This window comes from Scaptodrosophila lebanonensis, unplaced genomic scaffold (genome assembly GCF_003285725.1).
Source record: "Scaptodrosophila lebanonensis strain 11010-0011.00,11010-0021.00 unplaced genomic scaffold, SlebRS2 tig00001410-arrow-pilon, whole genome shotgun sequence".
NCBI lineage: Eukaryota > Metazoa > Arthropoda > Insecta > Diptera > Drosophilidae > Scaptodrosophila > Scaptodrosophila lebanonensis.
In genome coordinates, this window is record NW_022060738.1 from 2142281 (window position 1) to 2160633 (window position 18353).

Here is an 18353-nt window from a genome sequence, read left to right on the forward strand (position 1 = left end):
TTAGAAATTCTGCACACAAATATTTAAAAATGTATGTTCTTTTCATTCCTTTTTAAGCATCGGCAACACCATACATAGGAAATTATAACTCAAATCATATTGTTGATAGTTGAACGCAACAAGCAATTAAAGCCTTTAAATCAGTTTGACGTAAACAAACTAATCTAACTACATAGAACACCTCTACACAAGCAATAAAAAATGAACAGCTTTATTATCGATTTGGGTTTAAGGTTTCCAAATTCACATTGAAAGACCTATCAACACGTAAGTGCATTTAAATTGAATTAAGTTTCACTAGAATTGTCATTCACAGAATAAAGAATAATATTCAAAAAGCCACCGCAAATTATTTTATCATTTAATTGAAAACTTATTGTCTAAGTCTCATAAAGAAAAGCTATATAGTAATTATTAATGTATGTATCAATTCTAGACAATTTAGACGCAAGTCTATTCAACAACAATTTTATAACAACACTTAAATTGTATGTACTTGATGGGAATTGTTTTGTTACGTAGTTTTTTTTAATAATATCAAAACAAATAATATTTAAACATCTGTGTGTATAGTAAGTTCCAACAAGATCTGGAACCAAATCGACATGAGATTTCAAAACTCATAATCATCACAATCACAGAAATCTGCACATTTTATGAGGCTCTTAATACTTTAACTGTATTACAGTTCCTCTATAAAAATAGCATATTCAGTTCAACTCAGTTTTCTAATTTCTGAAATATTTCAGAATTCCATTGTTTAATATTAAGTAAGGCAAAACGCATATTATAATTATACAGCAACAATTTATGTACTATACTAACATATTTGTCTATTGTTTAGCTTGTGTAGACTTCTACTCCGACAAACATATAAAATATTGTACATGCACGATTAATTGAGAAAACAAATTCAAGAGTCCACTTCATTACAAAATGTGACAACTAAAATAAAAGAACTGGAAGTTCTTCTACAAAAGCATAAATTCCAAACCAGTATATTTCAATTTATGTCAATAAAACACAGACGTGGCAAAGTGCAAGGAAATGTAGCCGTAAAATACAAATTCAAGTCGGTAGTTTGTTGCACACATATACTTGTATGTACATAAGTATGTACAAGATAAATGCATTTTCAAGCCCTAACAATCAAAAGCCAGCCACAAAAAATACCAAACACTAACGAACAATAGACATAAAAACAGCTTTTGGAAAACTTCACACAGTACGAGAACTATTTTCAGTTCCAGAGCGCACCAATACAAAACGAAAGCAATAAAATTTTAATAACTTTGTGTACGTTTTGTTGAAAAATGATGGCGCACCGAAGAGGTCAGCCAACCCACATCCCCACAATGATAATTTTCAGTTAAAATCAAAACAAAATCAAAACCGAAAACGAAAACGCAGACAGTAAACACTGAGCATTGTGGCAAGCAGGAACGCACTGAATGGTCAACGAGGGCAGCACAACAAAAACTAATTAAATTAAATCAATAATAGGCGGGCAGCCACAGAGGCGGGCTTCCAATGCGTGCCCTGACAATTAAAACCTAGACCGCAGCACTTAAACCCAAATAGTTCAGTTGACAGTGCCAGGCAGGACAGGACAGCACAGCACAGCAGCTCAAAGTTTTAACGAGCCTCATGAAATTTATTCTGGCAATTATCATTGCCTACATCTGGGGGAGGGGGCGATGCTGGCAAATATGTATTTTCCACTCTCTTGCTTATGAAGTTCAAAATTGCTTAAAAAAAAAGAAAGTTGTCTTGTAAATTTGTTGTTGCTTTGGTTGTTGTTGTGGCTCGATTTGGCGGCCAACAAACAAAAGTAATTACATCGTAAAAACATTTACAATTTTTTGGCGCATTGGCGCTGATGTTCTTACTGTTCTTCTTATTTTGAATACCCTATTCTATCCATATGGGTATTATAATTGAAGGGAGAATTTTGTAACGCATTAAGAAAAGTATGAGATATACGAGGATTAGGTTTCATTTATTACATAGCTGGATATTGGATTCACAGTAATAATGTTGAAGGTCTTGTTCCATATTTTGCTCATTCCAAAGATATCTTCAAGAGTATTTTCAACAGTTGTCTTTAGTGTTTTTCTGCCACAAGAAAGTATAGTATAGTATAGAAAGTATAGTATACTGTGTGCCCAACTCTGGGCTAGTAAGTCTTAAGGTTAGAGATCATCAAAATTTACTCTGAGATCCATTAGTAATTTGTGACAGACAGCAATATTTCATTTGGTCTAGAAGACGATGTACCTTCCATAACCTACCTCTTCAGACTGTTTATATATTCTTGATTAACTTCCAGTTAATATATTTTATACGTATACAAATTCTCTGGGTATATGACAGCATAAATGCAGAAATGCCACCCCAAAAGACTTAGCTAAGGTTATACACTATTCGGTTCGTCAAGAACAAATTTCTTGGGTCCTTATTTTCATTTTTTCGGGACGTTTGGCCGTTCAACTTTTTAACGGAAAACTGGAAGGGAAAAAAACCTTGACAATTGCGTGGCAACATGCAAAACGCGCATAAATTACAACACTGCGGGTTACAACAACGCCAACAACTCTCTGTGGCAAATATGAAATGGGGCGGGGCTAAAATGGGCAAAATGTAATTTTGCATTTAGCCTGTGAGAGGAGGGTGGGGTGGGGGAGGAAAAAGGCTCGAGCAAAGTAATTTTCAGATAAGCGCGTCAAGGCTTAGCCTTCCACGCCCACCACCCCAACCCAGAGCCAGAGCCCGGCACCAGGCACAGTTGATTTGGCATTTATGGTGGAAATAATTAGGGGACGCTCATGAACTCGTGAAGCGGTTGTTGAGCTTTTATGTGGAGCGTGGAAGAGCATGAAATTAAGTCTCAATGGGCATTCTAATACAGCTGAACTTTTTTCATAAGGATATGGAAAGAGGAGACAAGCATAATTTTTCGGTTCAGCTTATTAATATGTATTAATATCAATATTAAGTGATCCCTTTCACCAAATGCTTCTTCACCTCTTTTCGATCGGCTGTGAGAAAATTTTTTTATTAAATTTATTGACACTCCTACCAGAAGCAACTTTATTGCAGCATTTAGAAAAGGAAATGCTAGAAACCTTCCTATATTTTAACATATTTATTTTCTAACGGCTTGGGGAAAAACAATGACAAAATTACAAAAACTATATACATATGTATATAATTTTTGTTAATGGCGACTTTGTAAAATCTACATGCGGAAATAAAGTGGAACAAAGTCTATGGGCTGTCCAAGCCCAGTCAAGCCTAAATCCTGAACTTCGTAATTGCAAAAGTTTTAGGATTTTTATTTGTTAAAATTTGTTTAAATGTGGGCAAATGTCTAGAACTCAAAGCTATTCTAGCACTCTGAAAATACTGCAGAATTTCTTAATTTTTGTGTAATATCCCAAACAATTGAGCACTTCAAAAAGATCGTATTAGTATATCAGATACAACAGTTGCTTTTAAATATAAAGATACATATGTATATTAATGAAATTCTTTTGTAAATATAATACTGCATCTATAGTGGACAGTCTGAGTGCATTTTATTACTCCGAAGAGCTTACTTGCATGAAGAGAAGAACGCAACTCCTATGCTGAATAATTTTATTTTATTTTTTTAATTCTAAGTCCTCTATTGTATTGATTTTTTTACATCTACAGCTTAGTGTGTTGATGAAATAAATAAATTAACATTAAGTTGAGGCGGCTACAAAAAACAACAATTTCATTAAACAGCGACATTTTTTATGGAGGTGTGTACAAACGTTATGGACACATCACGCTATCAAATGACAACGCACCGAAGTGAACATTAAAATCTTTGGCTGTTAAGCTTATCACTGCATCTGGACTAAATGATGGCTACGTGCCAATTAATTTTGTATGTCTCATATGCCTGATACACCGGGCATGCAAACTACTCAATACACAAAGGAAAACTTTCCCAAGGGGATACTCAAAAACAGACATTTGGGCAATGGGGCGCAGACAACGAGTCACCTTTCTTGGGGATGGAAGCAACTACTTAATGCATATGGCCGGGTCATCAGAAAATGGCACTTTGACCAAAGTATTCCTCTCCCCAAGCCTCCTCCTCCACCATCCACAAACTGTGGCCCACAACTACTTTCATTTGCACTTTGACAAAAACAAAAGTAAAAGCCCCAAGCGTTTTCGGTTCGGACAAAACCAAACAAACAGAAACACACACACACACATGCACACTCGCATTTGAATTCACAAAAAATGCCTGAAAATTATACACCAGGGAAAACGCTTTGGCGCGCACAGCACCAGCAGCAGCAACAACAACAACAACAACAACAAAACAGTAAAAAGAGCTTGCTGTTGACCAACCAACAACAACAACAACAATAAGGAAGCTAAATTATGGCGCAGCTTAGTTTATTATTTGTGAACAAGCGACTGTTGAAATTCTCGTGACAAAATAATTTCACTGCAAAAAATGGAAGGAATGGAAAAAAACGAAGGCGAGTGCAAAGAAGCAAACAGCAATTTTATATGAATTAAAGCACCAGCACACACACACACACACTCTCTCTCTCTCTTCCTACTCTGCCTCTTTTTTGTGTATTTGCATGCGCACTAAAAATAATTATGCCCAGTGCGGCAAGGCGTCTGAATTCACGCTACGTGCGGCATTGTTTTGTACCCTTTCGAAGGGTATTACAAGTTCACGCAAAATGCTTGTAGCGTTCTTATGGAATCCCGCCGGGCCATGAAAATGGATCTGCTCCTTTTTATTTGAAAAGTGAATCTATCCCATCGTTGATTGAGATAGCTTTTTCAATTATTCGAAAGTTTTCGAAACAAATCTATACAAATTACTTAATGAATGACAAGAGCATGAAAGTAAAATTAAAAAGTGGGTTTCATTACTTTTGCAGCGTATTTCCGTTTTACAGTAACACAAAAAAGAAGAAATGAAGAATATGTTTCCAGAAAGTTTATTTGGTTCTGAAAATAAGCCAAATCGTACGATACTATGAAAATAAATCGTTCTCCGAAAATGTGAAATATTAATTTGTAATAATTATATAGTCATAATAACAAAAGGCAGACAAAACGAAATATTCCAGAATATTTTATTTGCGTTCCATAATACAATTATGTGGTTTTCATTTTATTTAATTTTTGTTGTAAAAATATATGATTTATATCACTTTCTATTATTTTTATTTCACTCTAATTTTCTTTTACTTTTTTACCTTTATTTCATTTTTATTTTAATATATATGTGTGTATATTGTATTTAAATTTAATTTTTAATATTCATTTTATTGTTTTCTTATTATAATATTAAAAACAAATATTTTTCAACCTTTTTTTATTTTATTGTTTGCATGCTAATTTTTTTTATTTTTTATATTCCTTCATTTGACAATTTTATTATCTTTTATTTGGTATAGGCTACTACTTTATAACTTTTTAAAATTAGGAAAAAACAGTTTTTTTCAAATACATCAAAATAATTATACATAAGTGTATTTAAGTTTCAGCGAAACGTTAATTTCAGTTTTTTGTTTTATTTCGTTTTTGTTGCCGCTTTCGAGGCGCCAAAACGTTGTTTTGTGCCAAAAACCTGACAAAAAGTTAAAAGGATTTTGGCATTGTATAGCAATTTTTACGGGCTTTTGTTTAATTTCCTTTTATTGCTGCGCCTTTTATATACGCTTTCTCGCACCCCCGCCCCTCTCTTGCTTGCTTGCCTGCTCTCCTCAACGCCTCCTTCGCTTAATGCCGTGCTGTCAGCAATTAAGTCGATATGCCTGTCATTGCCATTGCTAACATGCGTTATGCTGTCATGCTCTGTTTGTCTGTATTAGTGTATGTGAGTGTGTGTCCGCTTGTTTGCGAGGGTGTGGGAGTTTATGTGTACAAGTATATTGTGGATGTGTAGGTGTGGATGTTAATGTGTTCGGCTGTAGCTTTTATATTTGTGCGCTGCCTTTTATGGCAACACACACACACACACTCACTCAGAGCTATTGGGCGGGACTTCTGCTTTGAAGCGCCTATTCCTGACTTTTGGGAGTTTCGACTCTTGTGCTCCAATAATTCCACCGCCGACCTTATTTCCTGCTCTTTCTCCGTATGCTTTTTTCGTCTAGGCGGTTAATTAGCACTGCGCTGAATTTGTTTATTAATTATGTAATTCATTTTTCTGCGTAATTGTATTGGGATCTGCCCTTGTTGTTTATACTAAAGACACAAGCACAAATGTACATAAGAGCTCTTTAATTGGACCCTAATTAGTAGGCAGCAGTAGGCCACTCGTATGGCGGATATTTGTGTTGGCATCGAGACAAGAAGCGGAAGTATTCAAAGGGAAAGTGCCGTGATTTGAAGAAATTTATGCCAAAATGTGTTACAAAGACACGTGCACGCGAAACCAGCTTCGACAATGGGCTATAGATCTATATATAAAGAGGTCTATTATACGAGCGCCAAGTATACAAAGGAATTTGCTGAAAATACGTTATGATTTATGACACACATGGCCTAAAGGATTGTGAAAAAATGCGAATAACCTGCTTAACAAAATTAATGCAAACTGAAGATAGCAGCAAAGCATTAAATATATTTCATATACACTTCAATATAGGCTTTGTTTAGGAGTTTTCACGCTTCTGAAGGTTTTCACAATTAAATCTCTCAACTAATTATCGATATGCTGATACTGTATCTGATTCGTTACTTTCTAATGGATGAATATTCGTGAGTTCATTTCGGCTACTTCATTTGTACATATTTTTAAATAGACTATTTTATTTGTTAAACTATTTAACATTATTTCTTTCAGGTAACATGTTATAGTACTTAATTGTTTCGCATTCTAAGCCCGTTGACTTTTTGCAGCGGAAATTTTTGACAAATGCATCACTTCCTCGCTGACTCACCTAGTTATTTTCTCGCCAAACTCCAGCTCCACGATGCCGAAGGTAACATAAAATCTGCCGACCAACGGCTTACAGTTGACATCCTTTTGTTGCGGCCAAACAAAGACGGGACTGAAAATCTGAGGCAGCTGACTCAAATTAAATGAAAAAAATAATAAAAGGCAGCTGCACGTCAGCACGCCCCAACAAATATCGATGACACACCAACACACACATACACACATTCAATCGCTCATTCAATCACTCACTCATTGCGTTGGTCGGGCCCGCCCGCACACATGCACACACATTCACAGAAACAAATGTGTTGATAAGATAAGTGAGCAACTCATTAAGCCGCTGTCGCACAGTTGTTTGCATTTTTGCAAAAATATTTATGTATGTATGTAGGTACATGGCTTGTAGGCTGATGGCTTGTGCCGCTGTTCACACCTAAGCCCAACCCGCTGGGCAGTCAAGAGTCTACTACCTGCACAGGTAAGCGAATCGCGTAGTTTCCCACTTGTTCGCAATTCTTGCGAAAAATCATTAATTTTACTTTATTATGCAGCCGACAACGCGATATTACTGTTGCTGTAGTCCTCGTTGTTATCCTTGGCATGGTTTGGTTGCAATTTCCTTTTATTTCATCTCTTTTTTTTTTGTTGATTTATGGCACCATCAAAGTGCAGTTTTGTAGCCCATGTACATATTTTGCAACATGTTTCGTTACCGCCCTGTCCCGCATTTGTAATTTCAACCCCCACCCAGAACCTACCCCTACCTAACCCGCGGCATAACTTTTCCCTGGCACATGATTGCACTGCATTCGTTCCATTTAATATGGTCGCATTTTTTCAGTTCTCTGCCATTTCCACCACCTTTTGACAATGTTATTGTTGCTATTCTACAGCTCTGAAAAATGAACAATACTTGCAGTTATTGCTTAGAAGAGTGTGTGCTGGACTTTGAACCTTCCCCATGTTCATTTTGTTGTTGTGGTTGCTGTTGATGCAATAAACTTTAGCTTGTTCTATTGATAGTAGACCAAAGTTTTTTGTACCATCATATATTTTGCTTGTATTTAAAAATCATATGATTTTTTTATTTGATGTAATGGATATATATTTCAACCCCGAAATGGGACAAACATTTTGATAGTTAAAGTGCATTTGTGACTAACTATGGCAGCTATACTTAAGAATCGAACCCTAACACTGTTTCGGGGGCAACATATAAAACAGTGAAACCACGTTGAACAAAAAAGGGCTAGCAGTTAAACCTTATTAACGAAAAAGTACTATTCAGATACTATTTATAGAGTCACTGACTCACACTTATTGCTCGTGAAATAGTACACTTCCCAACGAAATCTAATCGTTTAGAAAGCATTTTTGTTATCACCTTAAGTGCCAATTAGCTCGGTGTGGTGTACGAGTAGACAAAGCCTTCTAGTTGGAAATCGAGATTTTTTGGAAAGAAAAAAAATAATTGTAAATGTACATATACTAAAAATTGGTGTTGAATATTGAAAAATTGTTTTCGCCTAAAGTTCCAAATATACATATGTATATCATATTTTTATTAATACACGAGTATGTTTATAGTACAAATTAATTCTATAAGATTGCTTGTTTTTTAGGATGTGATTCACTTTTAGTGTTCATATTTAGTAAAGATTATGAATTTGAGCATTAATACTATAAGTTTGAATAATATATATGTATAGTATATATACTACTTTGTTTTCATTTAATAATATAATGAGTATTATAAGTATACAAATATAATTAGGAATGAAAGGGAGAGAAACTTGATTGCTGTTCTGTATATTTTTTGAAAGAAGTTTAATCCAAACTTTAAAGTTAAGGACACACTCTTAATGTCTACGTTCTCATGCCATTTCTGACACTTCCGCTTAAGCAATTAGCCGTGCTTGATGTGATCAGCAGACTTATGCAAGGATTGCTGCCTTTGACCAATTCCACTTTAGTTGCGACAACTTGCGAGACTGCGATTTGATTTCTCCGCTGCATCTCTCACCTCTGCCTGAACCTCTGCCTGAACACCTTTTAGCAACGCTTTCTTTGTCTTTTGTCTGAACACCTTGACCCGTCCGTCTGCTGTTTGTTGTGCCTTTTGCCCACTCTTTGCTATGTAATAAGAACAAGGATAGCAAATTGCCGCTGCAATTTGTCACATTTCGCACTTGACTGTCTGTTCAACTGTCACCGAGAATCCGGCGCTCGTTTCCAGTCCCATTCAGGAACTTGAAACTTTGCCATATTAAAATTGTTTGGCGCTGACATTTCAGTGATTTTCAAGACAAAGGAATCTTGAATTACCGCACCTGAGATGCGCCGTCAAGGTGTGCTGCAAGCAGACATTTAAAAATTAAATTCCACAACAGCACAAGTTGACTGCTTTAAAATATTCTATCAGGCATGTACCGTATTCAAAACTTATACCTAAATGAGCGTGCACAACTTTTTGACACTTATATTGTATGTAAGCCTAATTACAGAGTTGGATTAAAACGATTTGAATTTGAAGCACAGCTCACTAGCATTAAAGCAAATAGGAGACACCTATAAACGTAAGTATGTATGTAGGCCACTAGCAACTAGCATTGAAACAAATTACATAATAATTAAGCTTGAATGAATATTTGAGAACATTAAAGTATTTTTGTTGAACTATCAACCTATCTGATCGGTAGCTATTGGCTGAAAATATGAGTGCAGACTACAGATGTACAGCATATTAAAGCACACAAGTGGGAAGAAGTTTTCACTTTTTTACGATTTCCCAATTATTGGTTATACATATTTTATGCTATGTTTCACAATTCCAGTTGCCACTTACTGAGGAGGTTCGGCTGATAACGAAATAGAGTGCCTCGAAACTCCCTTCGAAATAATGCTTAGTGTCAAGCTGCTCTTCATTTTCAGTCACATTCTATATTTCTACAGCACATCACATTACTCCTCAGCTAGGCGGCAGTTTCAAAATTTTGTGTCATTTCGTAGTATTATAGTATTTTTATTGTTATTGAAAACGCTCGCCCACTAAAATGCAAGCCGCGGACATTATAATAGACACACTTCTCTCCTTCAACCGACCGGTGCACGAACAGGAACTCATCTGCGAGGTGGCCCGTCGTGGTGGGCTCAAGTACGAGGATATGTTCAAATCGGCCACCTCCCTGCGAGAGGGATTCCATGAGCTGTGCAACTTTGGGTATTTGCAGGAGACGGATCCGGGCTGGTATACCATTAGGCCGCTGGACATGAAGAGCCAGCCGTTGCGGGTGAAGAAATCGGAATTCGACTACAGGCGTATGTGTGAGGCCTATCTGAAGGGCAGTGCCTGCAATCCCCAGGTGGGAATTACGAGCCTAGTGGCTAAAGGACCTAATAACTTGACTTCCAATCAATTTTACGAATGGCACCCTGAAACCCCCTTTTTGGGCTCTTCGCTGACCAACAACCACGTCTCATCAACTTCACCACGGACCATTATACGTAAACACATAAAGTCCAACAAAACAGTAGCCAGAAGAAATGCTTCCACAGCTGTCCGTCTCATCAAGTACAACAAGACGAAACGAATAGCATACCAACCACAGCCACTAGCCGGGACAAGACGCCCATATAAGCCGAGAACCAAGACCAGCAGCAAAATAGCAATACGCCAGCTGCGTGGCAACATTAAGGCTCCGACACAATTGCGCCGAGGAAAACGCATACCACAAAGCGTCGGGTCTATCGAAAAGATACTTCCTCAGCGTCAACAACGCCGCAAAGCCAAACTGAACAAGAAGCAAAACGGCACCGATAACTAATTATTACATCTCAACCGACCACCCAAGGACTCCGCCCGTCCACACACTCCAAGGGAAATCCTTGTCTATGTGAAAGCGAAAGCAGCTCATATACAAATATTCACAAAGAACTAATACCTCCTTCAGACGAAACTGGTCAAGCATTTGCCTGACTCTAGTTTCCTTTGCTGCTTCCTGGATTTGTTTGCGCGAGGAAAATTTATTGCCTAGGCGTCCTCCGTGTGTGCTCCTCAGACGTTTTTCATGCAGAAATTATGTCTGGCCCCACCACACTCCACACTCAGACGTTTTTCCTGTGCTAAGGTAAGGGAAGGATGCAAAAGCAAGAATAATTACTGGAACTAACAGTCTGAATATATTCTGCTTGAAGATACGAAATAAGAATCAACAGAAATTACTTTCCGAGTTAAAAGCCATTAATTAAAAGGTCCCCTAAAGTAAGAGAAGGACGCCAAAGGTAGTGTAGTTTTCAAATTATCAATCAGATTTCCGATTGAGGATTTTAGGAACCTGCTTTTCAAATATGTATTTATTGATCGAATCTATGGATAATAATGATAACAATATTTAACCATTTCCCACTTTTTATTTTCACAACTAGTAAAAAAAAAAAGTCAATTGCAAGATCAGTTATAAGAAGATAAATATTGATATATCTAGGACGGATTTATAAAAAGTTTTTTAGAGAGAAGTTATTCCAGGCACCATCAGATCCAAATGCTCTTCCTGTTAAGGTGAGAGCAGGATTCCAGTGAATGAATAGTCCAGTTGAATCAATAGTCAAAATATTCTTTCCTAGGGTTTAAGAGCTCTCTCGAGAATTTACACAATCAACATGAAATTAAATTTGTATCTAAATTAGAATATTTGAGTAAGAAAACGAAAACTAACAGTCAGACTCTCTTCTAATTTCAGAGCTATCTTTACTAAAATTTCAAGTAATAAGATCGTTGATAAGTGATACAAAACACATTAAAACATTAATCAATTAAAGCATGAAGAAAACCACTAATAAATTGTGTTGCCGCAATTTGTTTAAAGGATTAAGATAAGGAAAATGATAATTCCACGAAATAGGTGTCCCCAAGACAGATTTATGAGACGTTTTCATAAAGACACCGATTTATGAGTTTTTGGAGACTGTATGTTGATTATAGAGCATATTGCCACAGATAATGTCAATTTATTTTAAGCAAAGAAATACATGTTTATGAACTTATTACAAGTAATTATATATCGGAATTGACTGCATTTGGTTAATTAATATTTATAGTACTATAGAACAAATTCCTAAGCAGATTACTCAAATATTGCTAGAAAATAATAATTGATTTTATTATTATTTGGAATTAAATTAAAATCCTCTTTTATAGTTACAAATCATTTCAATATTTTTATTGCAACTTATCAGGCACATTGTTGTTTCCAAATACGATCTATTTAAGTGGAAACGAAATACTCAAATTCACCTAAATTCCAACAATTAGTAGGTATTTCGGCTTTTAACGTTTTGCAGAGAAACAAGTGTCCCGAAAATTTGTTCGAGTTCGTTCGAGTTCTAAAAAATTAAACACACAATGAAAACTAACACAAATCAGTTTCGGCAAATCTGATCGAAATTGAAGTTCCTAAGAACTATGATTCAAAGTAATTTCACTATTTGGTTAGCATTGCAAACGCAATTTGATTCGATTCTGTAGATTTGCAACTTTTGTGATTGTTGGGATTCCCCTAAAAACTTACCTTTTGTGCCTTGCAAGTCACATTGATGGACTGCACATCATGCGCCTGGTGGCGCTGCTCTCCAATACACTGTCCACAGGCGGGTATCTTGCAGTTGAGACAATACTGTGAGAGTGTCTCTTCGTGTTCCCCACAGACGGATTCCCGCTGCTGGGCCGCTCCACGGGGCTTGACCAGCGTGTGCTTGGCGAGCGGTCCACGTGCCGGGTGGCACAACTCGCGACAGGCATCGCAATAGCGAATCTCGCACTGCTCGCATATGAGGGACGCCACCTTGGGATCTGTTTCGCACATCTGGCAGCGGAGCGCCTCCCGAGCGCAGAAGCGATCTACAATGGCCTCCATGGCGCGATAGGTGGGCAAGTTGCGGACGCCACCATCATCGAAGAAGACGAGCTTGCGGCAGAGCGGACAGGTGAGGCAGTAGGCGGCACCTGGTGGGGCCACCACGGCGCCCTGCAACAGTCCCTGCAGCCCCTGGGCTGTGCCCGCATAAGAGACCGGACGCGATGTGTTGGAGCAGCAAACAACGCCGGAATCGGCCTCACTAAAGATGCTCACCTTGTCCGACTGATCCTGATCGGAGGTGACGCTCTCGCTGCCCGTAGCCGAGCTCGCTGTGCTGGCCGCCGAACTATGCGACGAGTGGCGCGTGCCCGGACCATTGGCTGTGGGCACCACACTGGGTGCGGCTGTGGCGGCCGCAGCGGCGGCAGCAGCAGAGCTATTGCTGGCAGCATGGATGCCATTGTGGGCGGCCGGATTGTTGGGACCACCAGCAGCTGAGCCGCCCACGGCGGCCAATGCCATGCCCTGGGTGTAGGGTGTTTGTATGTCCAAAGCGCAGCCCAGGCAGAGGGCATGGAAACAGGGGAGTAGCACAGGATTCGCATAAAGCTGCTTGCAGGTGGGGCAGCGCAGTTCGTCCTCCATTTTATTTATAACTGTTATTTCCTGGCCTCAAATTTGTGAATTGATTTTTGTTTTAGTTTGTTTTCTCTTCTTTTGTCAATTTAAATTGTGGCCTCGCATTTTGCCGCTTTCACAGACACAGACACAGGCACGCACACAAACACATGCAAAAACTCACAATTTTTCTCTGCGTTTAATAACAATATTTTTAAATATTTTATATCTGGCAACCACAAATTTGTTTGCTTTGGCAATTTTTTCACAATTTCTGTGCAATTTTTTTATAATTTAATTTTTCTCTTTGATTGCGATTTGAGAAAATACTTGCGGCTTGCCGATTGCAATTTTCAATTTATTTGCTATGCACACAACTAATTGGTTTCTAATCAAAAGCAAACGGTAAAGTATTTCCGCACATACGCACACACACGCACGCATTCAGTAAATTACGTATGTATGTATGTTGTTGGTGTTGTTTTATTCTTTTCACAGAATTTCTATGCAGTCAGCGGCTTTTGCTTGCTTGTCTACTGCTTTTTAATCAAACACTTTGGCGATTTGTAAGCCAATTAATTAAGTTCAATGTATGTATTTATTTGCACACTTTTACGTTTCGTTATCAAATTCTTTCTTGCAAGTTTCGCATTTAAAACAACGGTAAACTGACAATACAATCGCGAACAGTTCGTTTTTACGCTTGACACCATCCGCTTCACACGTCCGATTCCGCCAAACTCCGTTTTAGACTGTTCCACAAATGCTTATACTACAAATGTTTGGCAACAATGCGCGCACATCGAACCGTTTTGCAGCATGTTCGAGCCGCTTGGTACTTGAGGAAGATCGATCATGTTGCATGTGGTTCGTTTGCGTTGAGTTCATACAACTTGTTGACAACGGAACAGCAGCATGTTGCTACGACCAAAAATGTATCTAACAAAAATGTATATAAACAAAAGGGAATCATGATAACGACTCGTGAACAGTGTTGTCAAGTCAGCTTTTTTACATCCAATCTGGATTTTTTTATTAGTTAACTCCGTAATTTAGCCCGCTTTTAATTGAAAAGAAGTTTATTTTAATAATAGTTTGCTTTGTATTTCTTACTGCATCGGGAGACTTTAGCATCTCTTTAATGCATGGTTGTTCATTTTAATCTATTTTTGAAAACAATTTGCTTAAATCGTTCATGATCGAGAATCGTAAAATCTAAAGTTTCATCAAATAAGTCTTGTTTTTACAAGCAAAAAGTCATATGTAAAACCACTTTGATGAAATAACTTTGAAATCTCTCTGATTATCGCTAAAGCGCCTTGCAATCATCACTATAGGCCATAAATAAATGGTAATACATACCTTTCTAACAAATGAAAGCAATCAAATTTGTCCAACATGAATAAACATAAACAGCCTTTTAAGCTATTATTAAAGTTTTGTAAAAGATATTTTCATCTTGCTAAAAAAATAAACGGTTGAAAGCTGGCAACACTGTAAACGTGTTGCTGTGCTGTGATATTTGTAAGCCTTTTTGTTTTTGAAGTGGCAACAGTTGTTGGTGGTGTGAAAAGAAAGCAGCAGCTAAAATATAGCTACATGCATGTTACGCTGCTTATCACAAGCCCTATGGCAACAAAATAAAATAAAAGCAACAACCAATAGTTATTGCTGATAAGAAAGAGTGCCAACTCGCCAGCAACCTGAGCTCGTCAATCAGTCGACTTTCGCCCAACGCCTGCCTCTGCGCACTTGCACAATTGCCACCGCCAGGAAAATCGAGGCCGCGAGAGCTGTATGAGAAGAGCTTGTAAATTGTATAGGAAATGCGTTCATTACGCTACATGATTCTAGGGCTAAGAGGTACATTGTTGTTATGCAAATACGGGACTTAAAAGGGGGGAAAAAGCAAACCAGAATTGAGATACATATTATTTTATAATTAATATAATTTCATCTTAATATTAATAATGACCTAATAATAATAAGCTATTTAAATTAAATTATATTTTAAGTATAGTACATTATTGTTGTGCAAGTACGGCCCTTAAAAGGGGAGAGAAAGGAAGACAGAATGAAGACATGATTTATGTTGTTATTAATATAAACTTGATCTTAATACTAATAATCATCATCATATAATTATTTAAATGCCAACTTAATATTATTGAAATTAAACTATATTTTAATTATAATATCACCTTGCTTAGAAAGACAAATAAAAATATTAGTAATGCGCTGAAAAGCTTAATCTATTTTTGATCAACATTTTCCCAACTAATATATTCTTTATATAAATATTGCAGATCGGATCAGTTACTAAACTACTTAAAAACCGATATCTGTTGTGCGTGTACTTCTTGAACAGACCACTAGAATGCCACAGGTAGAAGGAAGGGTAAGCCGCACAGGTACTAGGAATGGGAATGGGAATGGGTGGCGATAAGAGCCGCATATGGCACGCATTCCACGCAGCCCATAAACTGCAGAACCGCTTGAAGGTGTCACAGAACCCGACAAAAACAAATATTGAACACGCCGCTTGTTTGCCCCGCGACCAACACACACACATCCAAGTATAGTATATACACAGCCATATACATATAGTGTTAGTTTATTTAGACATCAGAAATCAGGCAATGGCCGTCCGCTGGGTTGGCATTCGATATCGGACACCAATGACCACAGCAGATACTATACACAAACAAACAACCAGCAACCAAGAACCGAACCAACAAAGAAACGACCTGCTCTAAATGTTTATCAAAATAAGTAGTTGAGGCGTGCAGAGAGTACGGACGGCTCTGAGGCATGAGTAATCCGTTTGACTTAATAAGCCACGTTCTGCCTCTGCTGCTTCTTGTTCCTCTAACATTATTTTATGCGAGTTTTGGGTGAGAGGGGCAGGGTAGGTTTGAGCCCCAAATGTCAATTGCTCTTTGGGCCCCGATTCCCATATATTCTATAGTGTGTATGTAGGCTGTTAGGTGTTTGTGGATATATCTTTAACAACTTTTGGACTGCAGTTCGTGTCGTGTCTGGCCTATGCAAATATTTACATTCAACATTTATCGCCCGGATATGTAATTTGCCTCACTTTATTAGAGAACGAAATGTTTGTTTGTTTTCCTTACACTTTTGCTCACTTATTCTTCGTAATAAATCACAACAGACATGGGCGCCTAATTGGTTGTTTCTATGTTTGTTGGCATAATATACTTGTAGATATTGATTTTCAGGCATTTTTTGGTCTTTTTGTTTGTGCGCCTAAAGTGAAGTGAACTGAAGGATTTGGCGCCAGAAAAACTATGGATGGGAAATTATTTAACAAAGGGTATTTACTCGAATACATTAAAGGCTCTTGCAGCCCAAGCATTGTCTCTAAGTCGCATAAGAGTATAGATTTTAAATTCCGCAAAATAAGGATATTGTAAAATTCGTTTTTTTATAATAATTTCAACTGAATTTTTAAGGCTTTTAAATAAATTTAGGCAACAACTTTTTTGCCATCCCTCCCTAGAGTCTAAGTTAAAATGCGCTTTAACATTTCTGCACAATTTTTTCCAGTTATTTACACATACGCAAGTATAACATATGTGTATGAACTAAAAATATTTTACATAAGCTCATAAAAAAGTTCGGCTCCCTCCCGGAAAAAGTTTTTGCAGATTTTCGCGGCTGCCTGCCTGCCTGCCATCTGGTTGCGGCTCCCAAACTCTTAGCGGCTTTAAGTCCATATATCATTTCGCGTAACCATGGCCAAGGACATTCACAATATGCGCGCATGCATAAAACACAATAATAACAGCGAACGCACACACACACACATACGTACATATATATCTCTTCTGTCACAATCGAAAATAGCAGGAATACTTTGGTCACCGCGGGTGCGAAACATTTTTTGCTTTCGCCTTCAAAACGATAACAAAAACAAAAAAAAACATTGGAATAAAGAGAATGTCGAGCACATTTGCACTAGCGATGGCTTTGTGTGTGTGTGACTGAGTCTGTGTTATTGAATAGATTATATATTCGCTGAAAAGGGAAGGGCTCAGTAGGAGTAAAGTAAAAGACAATAGTCGCGGACCGCCGTGCGTCTGTTCGCTTTAGAGTTTTATTGGAGACTGACACTTTTGCTATACATATTCTTTATGCTTACATTCGTATGCAACAGTGACAGATAACTTGTAGATAACATAAGATTATTATCTGCTTATATTAACATGCGTGCATTGGTACTTATGTTTGTATTGATTTTCAACACCCTTCCTCAATGCAAACATGTTTTACAAAAATTTTCAAATCAAATTTAACAGCTTTGTAAAATGAACATGCTTCGCTTTAGGGAGATTTTTCGTTAAAATATCAGCTATCATTTCATTGGTTGATGTATACTGTAAAACAATTTGTTCTTCGTTTACAACCTGTCTTGCAAAATGATATCTAATATCAATATGCTTTGTTCTTTCATGGTGTACAGGATTCTTAGCTAATTGTTGAGCACTTAAATTATCGCCATGAAGAATAGTTGGAGTACTCGAGTCACCGCAGCCAATCTCCACTATAAGACGCCGTAGGTATATGGCCTCCTTACACGCAGTTGAAAGAGCCATATACTCCGCCTCCGTGCTGCTAAGTGCCACGCTGCGTTGCTTTTCAGATCGCCAGGATATGGGTCCTCCAGCCAAGTAGTATACATAGCCAGTATACGACTTGCGATCGATGCGGTCGCCACCCCAGTCTGCATCCACATAGCCGGTAAGGGGTTGTCCACACTCTTTGTAGTGCAACTTCAGGTCCACAGTTGACGCCAGGTATCGAAGCACATGTTTTACACCCACTAGGTGCTCTGCATGCGGATCTTGATTCCGTTGAGCTAACTTGGCAACGGAATGCAATATGTCTGGCCTTGTTGTAAGCGC

The 18353-nt window shown here is 37.7% G+C and overlaps 2 protein-coding genes across 4 annotated transcripts in view; one reads left to right on the plus strand and one right to left on the minus strand.

The window, feature by feature from the left end:
• The window catches only part of LOC115630637 (E3 ubiquitin-protein ligase TRIM9), a 131572-nt gene extending 117952 nt beyond the window's left edge, over window positions 1-13620 (minus strand). For both annotated transcript variants that reach the window (XM_030527275.1, XM_030527274.1), the window contains exon 1: window positions 12523-13620. In XM_030527275.1, the coding sequence (XP_030383135.1) occupies window positions 12523-13455 (933 nt within the window). In that variant the 5' untranslated portion in view covers window positions 13456-13620. The remainder of the gene's footprint in view (window positions 1-12522) is intronic.
• On the plus strand, window positions 9941-12021 carry LOC115630638. Of its 2 annotated transcripts, none has more exons than XM_030527276.1 (2): window positions 9941-11082; window positions 11695-12021. In XM_030527276.1, the coding sequence occupies exon 1, from the start codon at window positions 10009-10011 to the stop codon at window positions 10777-10779; it is 771 nt and encodes a 256-aa protein (XP_030383136.1). In that variant the 5' UTR covers window positions 9941-10008; the 3' UTR covers window positions 10780-11082; window positions 11695-12021. The 2 variants fall into 2 exon arrangements, with proteins under 2 accessions (XP_030383136.1, XP_030383137.1); XM_030527277.1 differs by lacking the exon at window positions 11695-12021 and adding an exon at window positions 11150-11353.
• Window positions 13621-18353: the final 4733 nt, after the last annotated feature.